This window comes from Triturus cristatus, chromosome 3_1, assembly GCF_964204655.1.
Source record: "Triturus cristatus chromosome 3_1, aTriCri1.1, whole genome shotgun sequence".
In the NCBI taxonomy this organism is placed as follows: domain Eukaryota; kingdom Metazoa; phylum Chordata; class Amphibia; order Caudata; family Salamandridae; genus Triturus; species Triturus cristatus.
The window spans coordinates 309,057,133-309,070,921 of record NC_140583.1 but is presented as its reverse complement, the minus strand read 5'-3'; the positions used below and the strand labels follow the sequence as shown (position 1 = coordinate 309,070,921).

The following is a 13,789-nucleotide window of genomic DNA, read 5'->3' as shown; positions in this document are numbered from 1 at the left end:
TTCCGGATGCATTTGTTGGATGCAATCCAGTCCATTGCACCACAGCGCCTCACAATTGCTAAGTTAAGAACATGTCAACAATAAGAACGTTGTCTTTGCTGTTGCCAGCTTACCAGCCTTCAGATCATGCATGTCCCATTAATACCACCTGAAGATACAGGATACTTTTAAAAGAACTGAAAACACATATGTGCCATAAACGTACTGGCAATCCTGGATGCCGACTACAGCTTCACATGTGTGATGGCCAAGCACTCACATAGTATACCAGACTTGTGTATATTCAAACACACTGTACAGCAGTGAGCAAAGTCAATAGCTCTGACTAAACACTTATAAGGTCCCAAAGGCGAGACCTATTAGCTATGCCAATGCTTGTTGTCTTATTTGTTACCTCCTTCCCCTGCTGTGAAGTTTGTGAACCATTCTTGATGTCACTCCTACCATGGGTCCTTCCTGGGCCCCCTGGCACTGTCTGACCCTCGCTCCCCAGCACTCTTGGAGAAGACAACTTGGAATCAACCAAATAATAATGCAATTTTTCCGGGGTACAATTAGTTAAAATGTGCTCCTTCATAATGAAATTTTACAGCTCATTATAAGTGTCTACCTCATTGCCTTTTGTCCAGTATCCTAGTGCTTTGACTGAAGAGCCCACAAAGTCCACCCATTTCTAGTTTTGACCTTTATGGGTGTCCCTAAACTTCAATCTGTATTCCTCAGTAGTGAGTCCAAATCCTTCTGTTATTGTCTCCTTCAGATGCTGATAGACTTCTCACTCTGTCTCTGCCCTTCACTGAGAATAACTCCCAAAGTAGAGAGCCCCAGTGCTTGTGTACTATCCTCCTCATTTTGCAGGCCCTCTCAAAGCCCCAAACCGTTTGTCAATATAATCACCATTACTAAACTTAGCGACAAGTCCTTTGTAGATCTTAGGGCCATAGGATTCCTCCTATTCCTTTGTACTATTGTTGCAACCACCACCTTTGGGCCCAAGTCCCAACGTAACCCTTTTTTCCTCGAGAGCTTGCCTCCTTACCTCAAGTTCAAGCTTTTTCTCCTCCAGGGAGAGTCAGTCAAACTCCTCTTTAAGGGTTCCTACCACCTTACTCCTGTCACTTCCCACTGATGACCGGGGTCTGGGAAAAGGTATAGAGTTATGGTCTTCATCTCCTTCCCCATAGTTATCAGTTTGGGCTAGGGCTTCATCCTCACCGTTTCCAGGGTCTTCCTCTGAGAAATTTTTATTATTTATTATTATTTTTTATTTATATGGCGTATGAATCATCCCCAAGGGGATCTCTAGGCGCCTGGGCGGCGGGCTTCTACAGCGAAATGTATCAGTTGAATAGCCAGGTTTTTAAATGATTCTTAAACATAGTTAACGAGAGGCAGGAGCGCAGTTCTAGAGGCAATGCATTCCAATGTTTCGGAGCCAGGTAGGAAAAGGCACGGCCCCCTATCTTTGCTTTTTTGATTTTAGGCACTAGGAGAAGCTTTTGGCTGCTGGACCTTAAGAGTCGCGAGGGAATATACCATTCCAGTTTTTTCAAGAAATATTTAGGTCCCTGTCCATGGAGTGCTGAAGAGCTGAAGAGCTTTTCAAATTCCTCTTTTTTTAGCTGTCATTGTGTAGTTAATGCCTCTTTCTTTGCACAACACCCTTTGATCCATGATCCTTAGGCTGGGATGACTGTCAGTTCGACATTCTGACCAGCCTCCGTTGTGCCTAACTTTTACTTAGTAGTTGGGAACTTTTTTTTAAATTTAGGAAAACTTTTAACAGTTTCCTAACTCACCTAAGCCTTTTTAAATATTCTGTTTGAATGGGATTCTACACAGGGCCCTAACAATCCATTTAGAAAAGTAAAACAAATCGGAATTTTTTTATGCTAATTAAGTGGATTTCTTGCCCAAAATCACTTATGACCACGTGGTACTACGAAACACAGGTTCAGGATTCCCACCGCTGTAACACAAGTGTAGGAAAGTGGCGTATTTTGTGGTGTGAGGTTAGCCCGCACCATGTAATGCTATCACTATACCCCAAAGATGGTCCTTGGATTCACACTGATAAATCCTTAGGTCAGTCCTGGTAGAGTGGCAATGAGCAATCCGGTTTTACTAGAAGAACATGTGTTAAGCATTTCAGAGTACCAACATGGACGATAAGTTAATGCCACGACTTGAGAAATCAGACACTAGTTTATAAAATAAGAGTGTATTTTTATCTTAATTTAGACTTGAAAATAGCAAAAGAATGACTGAAAAATTCCTAAGGAATAGAACAGCACAAGGAAAAACCAATTTGTTTAAAAGAACCCTCACTCACCAACCTAGCTGGTGACCTGCTTCATCATTGGGTTTCCGCCAGAGTGCCTCCCTGGTGTGCTACGACGCCTGAATTACAGCGGAGCAGGTTTTTTGTGAAGGGATGTGAGTTCAAAAGGTGGTGCAAATTTAAAACGTGGCTGGTTTTATCCAAAAATAATTTTAATGGTGGAAAACCAGCGACCATTAAAAACAGGTGTGACGGACGATTGGATGGCTAGTTAGGTTGACCAGACCCGTCCGATTTAGAAAAACAAGTGAAAAGTGGTCGACATGTTTCTGCTTATCAGAGCAATTGTGCTAAGCATTCATCAGGACCGAAAACTTTCCACGGTGGTATACGCACCCTTAAGCGTACCCTAACCAGTGGAAACATGTGGACGATAAAACTCACGGTTCTACCTGTGCGGCCTCCTGGTATTTCCATAGGCCTCTGGACTGTGAAATGAAGGCTTGTTTCACGTCATTGGTCCTGGAGGGGGGCTAGAGATGTTGATAGGATTTCTAAGTTGGCACTCTCCCGCTCGTTACCTAACGCAGGTCTGCGTAAGCCCAGTTGGAGTTGGTATGCGAGTTATAAATAAGAGAGAAGATTTTTAAGGGACTGAGTAGCCATATGTAGGGATTAATTTTGTTTTTCCTTGCAGGAGCTTTGGCTTTGTTCATTTATTCCTCCGCGTCATCCTGTTCTCTGTCCGTCTGGGCTCCATAAGCGGGCCATTATAGGCGAATGGGAAAAACTTGCACACAAATTGGGCACGCTGCTCCGAGGGAGCAGCACTGACAGCAAGACAAGCATGATAACCCCCACCTTAGGCCGAGCTCCAGTGATCAAGCAAAGTGCACAGCAATTAAAACTAAAACAAAGGGCATACAAAACAAGCATTGGCATAGCCAATAGGTCTCGCCTTTGGGACCTTATAAGTGTTTAGCCATGCAACAGTTGCATAACTAAATACTTATAAGGTCCCAAAAGCGAGACCTATTGGCTATGCAAAGCGAAAGTAATTGCGGTCAAGCGCGGCACGCTCGCCCGCGCACGTGCACTGTAGCTCTAGGCTGGCCTGGTAGCACTTTTTGGAGCCCTCTCAATAAGTCCCGCCAGACCCGCGCATGCGCTGGGTCAGGCGAGACCTAAAAATAGGAACGGAAGCCACCAAAAAGCAGCTGAAGTCGGCAGCAAAGACTCGCATGCATCTCGTCTGGAAACTAAAACGGGAAGCTACCAAGGCGAAATGGTTCAAGATCTTCGAGTTGCAAGACCCAACAATTTTGGCAATAGTTAAACAATTTAATTCATGGGTTCTCCAGCAGAGGGAACTTTGTCTTCGCAGAGACCTGGGTAGCTCATATGAAGTCTCTGTATACCGATGTTCAGAAATCCATTTTTCCAAATGGACACACCTCACCGAGCAAGTCGGAAAACATCAGAGCTGAGCCTGCCGGGCCACTGGCGGTATCTACAGTTCCAAGCGAGGCTCCGCACCGTCTTAAAAAGGATCTGGCAAAATGGAGCCCTTGGCCCCAATGGCCTGCCTGTCTCCTTTTTCAGGGAGCACAACTTTTCTGGTCTTCAAACCTTTCACTGCTATATGCAGAATGCAGGTTTCTGGAGGACGTTTCGGACTCCTGGAGGGGCTCACTTTTTCAACCAATTTTCAAAAAAGGGTCAAGTACCGGTCCAAAGAACTATTCCCAGATCGCCCTGTTCGACATCGAGGGATAGGCTTACGCAAGTACACTCTTGCAGAAACTAGCAGACTGGGTATATACTGAAGGCCTGCTGCCATCCTACCAGACGGGGTTAAGACCAGATGGCTCAACTGTGGACAATATTACAGTTCTGTCATACTTAGCCCAACAAGCAGTAGCCCGACGCTCTTCGCCTGCTTCAATGACTACTCAGCAGCTTTCAGTGGGGTACTCCGCGGCATCCTTTGGCAGAAACTGTCACGGTGGAACATCTGCCCAAAATTACTATGAGCCATTAGATCTCTGTACTCGTGAACCTGGACAAGCATTAAACTCTCCAGGGAGTCCGCTATGGAAAAAATTGTCAACGACTGGGGGCTAAAGCAGGGATGCGTCCTGACACCACTTCTATTTAATTTGTACACTGCCGACTTGGGTTAAGCACCGTACGGAGCCTCTCTCGCTACTCCAAAAATTGGAAACACAAAAATCCACCTGATGCAGTGTGCCAACCACCTTGTTCTTTTGGATCACTCTAAAACAGGCCTCCAAAAAACCCTCACCGCCCTGTCTGAATACATCAAGAATGAACTGGTAGCTAATGCAAGTAAGTCCAAAATTGTGATCTCTTGCTGCCACCCAAAGAAAAAACTTACTAAGTGGCGCCTCGGTCTCTTGTCCATGGTCTCTGTACAAAGTTATAATTACCTTGCTGCTTGGCTAAGTGAGACTGGCCGCCCATTGCTCCATCTACAAGAAATGCGGCTGAAAGTGAAGATGGTCACACACGCCCTCTGAAAATTATATGCCACTTGAGATAGCCCAACAACCACGGCAATTCAAAGGTTATTGTGGGCCAAATTACTACAGTCACTCAATTATGCGCAAGAGGCATTTCCGGGAATGCTCTCACAGGAACTGGAAAAAATACATTGAGCAGGGTGCAAAATAATATTTCGCTTGCCCTCTTGCACAAGAAACATCTTGATCCGCCTCAAATTCGCCCTCATCCAACAAAAATTAGAAGGGCTGACCCGCCTTGACAAAATATCTTTACCTGGCAACTGTGGCTCATGAGAATTCCATGAAGGCCCTCATCCATCTTTCCAAAACCAAGTAATCCTTGGTCTGCCAGTCTTTCCACAGCAAAAGAACTGCTACAATTGGCATTCAAGAACTGGGATCCAATCTTAATCAACTATGCAACCATCAAATCATCAATAAAAAGGCAATTACGCTCCTGTTTTCGCATCTTGGATATGGAAACCTTGGGAGCCAGAGACTTTCATGAAACTTTGTCTCCCACAAATTCTACAAACTCAGAAGCCCCATCTTACGCAGGCCGTGGGCAGACAAGCCCTAAACCGGATCTCAGATGCAAGACTACTTCTGCTTCCCTTAAAAGAATTATATCCATCTTGTAAAGCACTGTCTGATATCACAGAGTGCCTCCTATGTAACTATTAAAGTTAGTCCCTGGAACACACATTTTTATGCTGCCCAGCCTTGCGGCAAGCCTGCTGAATCTTTCTTAGACCAACACTTCTCCATCTGGGCCGTCGCACAGCAAAGGAGGCCGTTTGTCAGCGCTATACTTTGGATATTGTGAAGAGCATGGCAAATTTTGGTAAATTTGCACACCATACATGCACACTTTTGAAAGAGAAGTTGACACAGGAGGCAGAAATCGACTAGCATCCTGATGAGCCCCATGACGACATGAACACCTTCTCTGTGGCTCGCTTCATCCCCGAACAGCGATCCCACCATTGGGCAGCATCGAGCATCAATTCTGACTTAGATTTTAATTATCAAGATTGTTCTGGGTGTTTGCATATCTCCTCACCGGCTTCGGTCTAAACACTAGGAGCTTTTAACTTTTATTTTTAATATGACTTGCACTTTGTGCTATGTTTTTTGTATTTGTATTTTGTAAATTGTAATGGTTTTAATTAATCACATAATAAATTCATTCATTCATTCCCTCGGAGTCTGGATTTCATCTGAAACCTAGCACTGAAACTGCAGTGCTTGAAGTCTCTGAACTGATTAAAAAAGTATCTGTATCAATGCCATAGCGCTGCCTTGATTTTATTAGATTTCTCGGTGACGTTTGATTCAACACTCTGACTCCTTATCTATGCAGCTGTAAATTATTATTGTAATTTTCATTTTCTATCGCTATGCTATTGGATACTGTTGGTCATTAGTGAAGCCTCTTCGGTATTTGAGGCCTGTGCAAGGCTCCTCTACCTGTCGCATACCAGCCTTCCTAGCCCAAACTCTGGGGGTTCTTTCTCCTTTGAGGGTACTGCCAATTCACCTTCTTTGGCCTTTCCTCCACTTTCATCAGCCATCATATGGTTTTGGTTTGTCAATAGCCAATATTTTGTTACCTGTATATTTCACACTGTTTGCCACCGATTAGGGTTTAGAATTTGTGTGCACTGAAACGGGTGCCTCTTGTCTGCAGAAAGGTGGCTCTGTGAATGAAACAGTTCGGTGAAAAATGTAGCAAAACATAAATTGTATGAGTTTTCAGGAAAGCAACCAGAATAAAGCCTTGATTGTCATAAACACATCCCATCCATTCATTTATTTTGTGTTTTAGATGTTGGAAACGTCGACTGTGCATGCATATATTTAAAGTATTTGTAGTACGTAGCTTGCCAGGAAGCAACAGAGTGCTGAATAATGGTCAGAGTAGATTATGAGATTTTTTTATACTATCAGTAACATGGCTCAGATTACAGTACTGTTTTGGTATATTCTAAATTAGTAAAGAATGTGGTAATGAACATGACAACTAAAAAGAAATTAGTGGTTCTTTCCCATTTAAATACCAGTAATCTTCATAAATCAAATGCTAATTTTCCCTCATTGTAGCCCATCTGTAACCAACCATGCAGGGTTGCAAAATTGGTGTCTCTAGTGTAACATTTAGATATCTAAACGTGATTTGGTAGCATCTGGTCGAGTTTCAGGCCTGTTTAAAAAATAGAAATTCCCTGTTTTTCAGTCAGTTTTGCAATGGTGCTTTATAATATAGGAAAGACATGTCTTTAGTGAAATGTTGCATTCACTTCACTATTGGTAAAACTGTGACGAGGAAGAATTGACCTCTCGGTAATGGATATTTGTAAGTAGTTGGAATTTTTCCCAAAGGTCAGTACTGAAGTTGTGAAGTAATTGGTATGTTGCTAAAAGAGTGCACTGAGACAGCGATAGAGGTTGTGAAAAAGCCCCTAGAATTCAGTTGTGGATAAAAATAAAGTACGCAAAGTCCGTTCTCCATCTGAGGTCTTCTGGCCTGAGAAAACATGAAACTGTTCTCTAAAATTACCTGTAAGTACTCCATATGAATCTCAGCAAGTTACATTTTGACTACCGCTTTGAGGATAAGTAGGAGAAGATAAACTTAGTATGCGCTGGAGCGAACAACGGCATAAGATGTTGTTGCATGCATGCAGTCTACGATAGACTCCTCCATAGCAAGCCAAAAAATATCTTGACCCTTCCCATTTAGTTACTCAGTGAAGGTGATAAGTTATTTTCGGAGTATTTTATTAACCCCCGTGATAGACCTACTTTTAGCGGACCTATGAGAGGATTCATGTTCTTTTCTGTTTTTTGAATGCATGGTGACTTGCAATTTAGTACAATACTGTATTATATACTTAGTGTGCATTTCCTGTATTAAATTATACAATTTTGACCTGTTTGTCAACGGATTGTATACATGACGGAACTAGCACAATTATTTAGAATGACTTGAATTAACACTCTTGCAATGTAAACTGAGTATATGCACTTATGAAACTGATAAAAAAAAAAAAAAATCTTTCTATTACTAACGTGATGTGATATGGTGCAACAAGGGTCTGCTTTAAGCTTGATTTTGTGAAGTCTGCCTGGAAAAAAAAGTGGGTACATTTTTACAGATCTTTTTTTTGTTTTTTTGTTTTTACAGGCTAATTAACCTGTAGCTGTTGTGGCCATGAAATTAGTCTCCACTGTTTTAACGTTTTTGTTATTTTGCTTTCAGCTAGAAGATGAGGAACTGGAGGACCAGTTTGAACTTCATGTCTATGTGAAAGACCCTGAAAAAATTGGTGAGCTGAGCCCGATTGGTCTACTACCTAAAGCATGGGTACTAGCAAAAATGTTCCCAGGGGCCACAAAGTTTGGTCTGTTTTATGACCGAGGACCGCATTGATACCAGCATGGTGGCTGTTGGGGTGGAGAAGGGGGGAGGGGTGGCGCGGGTTGTTTGTAAAGTGGTTTTAATGGAAGCAAATATTATACATCTAGGGCCATATTTATTAAAATGTAACACAGCACAGCAAGTCACCGTGCTGTGTTACAGGTAAAGGGCAGGAATGCACTGTATTTATCGCAATACGGAGTATTCCTGCCCTATCCCAGTGCTGGCGCACAATGTTCTGCCTAGTGCCAATGAGTGCCAACAGCCTCAAACTCAACACCGACAAAATTGAAGTTCTACTCTTCAGAAGACCCCCCTCACCGTGGGATGACTCCTAGTGGCCCACTGACCCACCACCCATGCTTTTAACCTCTGTATCATCCTGGACAGTGAGCTATCAATGAGACTACAGGTTAACTTGGTCGCCTCCACCTGCTTCCAACACCCTCAGAACGCTCTGTAAAGTCTTCGGATGGCTCCCAACCGACACCAGAAGAACCATCACACAAGCCCTCAACACCAGTCGACTTGACAACGGGAGCACCATCTACGCCCGAACCACCACAACCCTTCTCCTCCTAAAGTGCCTCCAAACAGAACGAAGCAGTAAGAATCATCCTGGACCAGCCCAGACGATCCCACATCACCCCCCACTTCTGTAGCCTGCATCGGCACCCCTTCGTGATGAGATGCCACTTCAAGGTGCTCACATGAGCCAACAAAGCCCTCCACAAATCAGGACCAGAATGCCTGAACAACCGTCAGACCTTCCAGCGCACTAGACACCTGCGGACTACATCGCTGGCCCACCGCCCCCCACATCCATTGTACTCGACCTGGAGGACGCTCCTTCTCCACCTCGATACTGAGGCCTGAAACGACCTTCCGATCCACCACCGAACCTCTACCTTCCTCGCCTAATTCAGGAGTGACCTCAAGACCTGGCTGTTCGAGTAGCTCCACCCCATGCAGCGCCTGGATACACCTCTGGGTGAATAGCGCGCCATACAAATACTGATTGATTTATATAGAGATGTATGGTACTCTTTGTTGGGAATTATGGTATCTGGCAAAGTGTTATGAAGGTGGTGGCAGCTAGTTTGTAGATGACTTAATCAGTGAAGTGTGATAATTTTAGAAACGGTTTGTGTGTTACAGCGGATATAGTGTGGGAAGGTATTGTAGTTTGCATGTTATGTATTGTGGCTTCTTTGAAGTGTAGTATGCCATTTTTATTGGAGGACACTATGAAATGTAATGGTATGCATTTTGGATGCTTGTTTGTAAACGTGTTCCTCGATTTCGCATTGGTAAAGTTGTGGAATGCTGTGTGTTATGGTTAGTATATTGCAGTAAGGCATTGTTATGTTATATTTAGCATAATGTTGTATACGGGAGTTTGTAACGTTTTGGGAGTCGTGTAATATGGTCACACATGGTGTAGTGTTTGTAGAATACAGTTATATGATGTTAAGGATGTAGTCTGTTCCAATGCAAAAGTTCCAGGTGGTGTTTGCCTTGTGCTTTGGGTCGTCACGGTAAGTACACTGTGGCCTGGTGCATTTGTGGTCTGGTATTGTTGTGCGTGTTTTCTATGGTGTGGTAGGATTATATAGTGTAGTTTGATGTGAAATATAAGGTTAAATTTGTAATTGGTGGTGGCAATATCTTGCGGGTGATGTTTGTATGCAGTTTGTGTAAATGTTGAGTTGTCTGGTACCCTGTTGAGTTTTGTACCGAATTGTTGTTTCTTTAATTAATGTTTGATTGGTTCATTTGTTATTGCACGGTGCGGTTGTGGTGGTTGTGGTGGTGGTGGTAGTGATAGCTTATGATGTGGTATTGTTTGGTGAGTGTGTGCACGTGATGTAAACTTTTATTGTCAGGGATAGTATACTGAGTTTGGTTTACGCTATCTATACATTTTAATCTAGCGGATTAAAAGCCAAGCTTTGAGGTATTTCTAAAACCACAGGCAGCCTCGTTTATCTCTGATGTGGCTTGCACAATTAATTTGTTTAATTTGCTGCTAGGATTGACAACAGATTAACTTCGATCAGGTTTCTTGTAAAAGACAGTCTGGGTTCTCTAAAGTCTTTGGGTTTACTCTGGTGAGCCACCTAGAATGGTTAAACCGGCTAGATGTGTAATGCTATAAGGCAGGATTCCTGGCCTTACATGGCATTGCAGGGAAATACACCAATGCCTGATTTTGGGCCTTGAAAGTACTGCTTGAATGTCCTGTATACACCACAGTGCTCTCAACCAGATAGCCATATCAACTTAGCTATGACTCTGAGTGAATGGAGGGAGGAACCATGCCTCAGAGCTGTACTGAGACCAGAAGCAGCAGTGTTCTCATTCATCTTACCTTACTTCTCTTGCCAGGCAAGGGGCTGTAGCTATACATAGCTACTTTGGAGTCAAGTGTGTTTATTTAAAGGAGAGCCTCATGTAATTCCTAGCACAAGTTTTGCTTGGATCATGGTGCCAATGTGTCATCTTTGAAAGTTTGGAATTGTGGCCTGTTTGTAAATGACCAGGCCTCTTTTACTTGACCCGAAAGGGTTACACAAGCACTTGAAAGACTTTCCTTGGCCTCACAGTCATGTTCTATACCTACCTTTAGAGGTACTGTTTTCTACCCTTTGTTACGCTCCCTGTGGCGCTTATCTGTGTAGTGTGAGGGGAGACTTGCAGTACCACTGTGTTTCTGTTTTTTTTGTGCTCCACTTCCATTGTCTAAGATTCTCTTGGTTGGAGCATTGCTTCCTTCATGGAGATATTTTTGCCTGGTTTACTTTTGAACTGCTATGCTGTGTCACTTTTGAAAAGCATAACTAGCAGGAGTGCAAAGTCCTGGTGAACGTTAATGCCATGACATGTACAAGTCAAAGATTATGATGTTGCAAGTTTTCTAAAGCTGTGAATGGCCCAGGCTAGGTTTGTGGGGGTTAACACTGGTACCTGTAAAGAGTCATGTCATGTTATGTTAAGGTGAATGAGTTATTGCATGCATAATAACTCCTCATGCTTGAAATTTCTGGCAATGTGTAATGACTATCATTAATGGTTGCTGGAATAAGTTCATCCTATGCATGACCCCTAACATATCTGGCACAAACACAGAGCTTTCAAGTGCAGTATTGTAGTAGAATCATTGAGGGATGCTTAGGCAGTAAAATGTGTAGCACTAAGGAAAGGTTGGTATCTAAAAGGGGACCCCCTTGTTTTTCACTAAATTGACAGTTGAGTGAACCGAATCCACATTGTCGAGCCATAGAGAGGGTTCATGCATCTCCAGATGGTTTGTGGTTCGTTTCAGTTTTGTAGCAATTTCTCTATTCATTATATTTTGATAGAGCCATAGTTCATCCATTTGAATATTTTCACAAAGTTAGCAGTTAATATTTGGGATACATCCTTTGGGGATGGCATTTGTGTATGTTGTCATACATGTGTGTAGACTGGGGCCTGCACCTTTTGTGCAAGTAAGCCGTGGCCCATTATGCCTTTGTCTTTAGGTACATTTGGGACCTGCTCCTTCAGCTAATGTAGATGGCTTTATTGAAGGCATTGGTCAGCCTTGGTGGAGGTTTGAAGTTCCTGCTCTTGGTGGTGGGCAGTTTGAAACAATTGGTGAGGTGTAAACAGGGAGCAAATAGTGTTGTCATTATCTGCCACTGTTCATTAAAGTTCCATGCTACTTGTATGAATTTGCAGGTCTAGGGGGCATGGCTTGCAGCCCGAGGAAATGGCTACCTCCAGAGCGAGCTGAGTACTGCTCGGGGCTAATCCCCGGTCATCCGAACTGATATCCTGACAAATCAGCCCTGTCCCAGGAGAGAGGGGCTATTATACCCCCGACAATACTTTAGAAGCTTAGGAGCGAGGCAGACTATACCGCCCAAGAGAGTGCTCTCATTGAGGGAGGCCCTAGAAAGATGGCACCCACGGCCTTTTGGTTTTGTAGCAAAGTGATTGATCAAGGAATGCGAACAGGCACGGGTGATGCGGGCGGAACTGGCAGTGAGCAACAGATTGTGTGTCGAATATGGAACTGAGCCGACGACACTGTGTAGGGAGGTGTGCGCTGGTCCGGAGGTCCGGAGAGTGGGTCGGAGACCAGAAGGTAGCTGACGAGACCCCGAAAGCGACTGCAGTGAAGGTCTGCAATTCCGTAAGCGGGCTCTGAATAAGCCCCAGTAGCACGTCTGACACAAGGCGGGCAAACCGGCGGTGGCCCAGAACTGCAAGCTGAAGCGGTGAGGAAGCCATGTGGGTGAGAGGAGATTGCAGCTAATTCAGCGGTGACTCAAGATTGGGCAGGGACACGCCCAAAAATAAATTGAGGAATTTGAGGGGCCCACTGTTGCAACATGGGGAATTCTCACTGGAAGGAGTTGGAGAGCTCCCGGTACTGGCAGCCTGCAAATAATGACCAAGGTGGGAGAAGGGGAGGCCTAGCCCCCCTGGTTAGTCTCTGAGAGGTGCGGGTGAGTCGGAGCCTTGGCATGTGTGAATGCTTGCGCCCGCAGGGTAAGAGATCACAAATCGGAAGGAAAAGAATTGCAGGTGTGCCCACTGAGAAACTGTACTCCAATTGATTGAATACTGGGCACGGAGACTGCTGGAGAGTTTAGGAGAGGAGATGGGAGCTGTGGACTCTGCAATGGTGAAGGCCCACCCCCCAGAGACCCCTGCAACAAAATAACCTGGATAAGTACACTGTGAGGATGCCCGAAGCTTGGACATTGACTCATGAAGGGGAATCAATGACTCGAGGGCGGAGTGGGGGGGTCAGCAGCAGGATGGGGAACCTTCCCTGCACAAAATAATGGCTGCCATACGGCAGCCGTGCGGATCCATTGGCAGAAACCCAAATAAATGGTTTGCCTGGAAGAACAGGTACTGACCTTGACAAAACAGAGCATGATCATGTCTACCAGGCTGGAGGATCAAGAAGGAAGACCAAGATGTAACCACATCAGAGTGGTGGGGGTGCGCGAGGGCCCCAGTATTGACCCGTTTCTGGAGGACTTGATCCTCAATAAGTTGAAACCGAAACGCCCCTCTACTTTTTTTCAGTGGAGAGGGCCCATAGGGCTCTGGGTCCGCTGCCGAGACCAGGAGCTCCTCCGCGAACCATAATCTCTCGTATACTGCACTTCAGAGATCTTGATGCAATTCCACAGGTGGCGCGAGCACATGGAGACCTGCGTCTGGATAATGCAGTGATCTGCTTCTTTCCAGACTTTACCCTGCAGGTGCAGTGACAACAGAGATGAAGTTAAAAAAGCACTGCGTGCCAAAGAACTAAAATACATGATGCTCTACCCCACTAAATAAAAGGTCATCATGGAGGGCAAGAGGCATCACTTCGCCACACCAGAGGAAGCGTGGGACTAGTTGGAAGGTTGCAGTCTGCTAGGGAAAGAGGCTGCAGGCGATCAGACGAAAGATCGATCCAAGGGCCTGGCGAGAGAAGGACCACCTCACAGGGTAGCCAGAGAGATCTGCATCCACCTGTTATGGGCACATGAGCAAATGGGATAAGACAAA

The 13,789-nt window shown here is 44.5% G+C and overlaps 1 protein-coding gene across 2 annotated transcripts in view; it reads left to right on the top strand.

Moving 5' to 3' along the window:
• Positions 1-13,789, top strand: part of SNX1 (sorting nexin 1) — a 732,138-nt gene that overhangs the window by 181,668 nt on the left and 536,681 nt on the right. For both annotated transcript variants that reach the window (XM_085643997.1, XM_085643996.1), the window contains exon 4: positions 8,069-8,135. In XM_085643997.1, the coding sequence (XP_085500123.1) occupies positions 8,069-8,135 (67 nt within the window). The remainder of the gene's footprint in view (positions 1-8,068; positions 8,136-13,789) is intronic.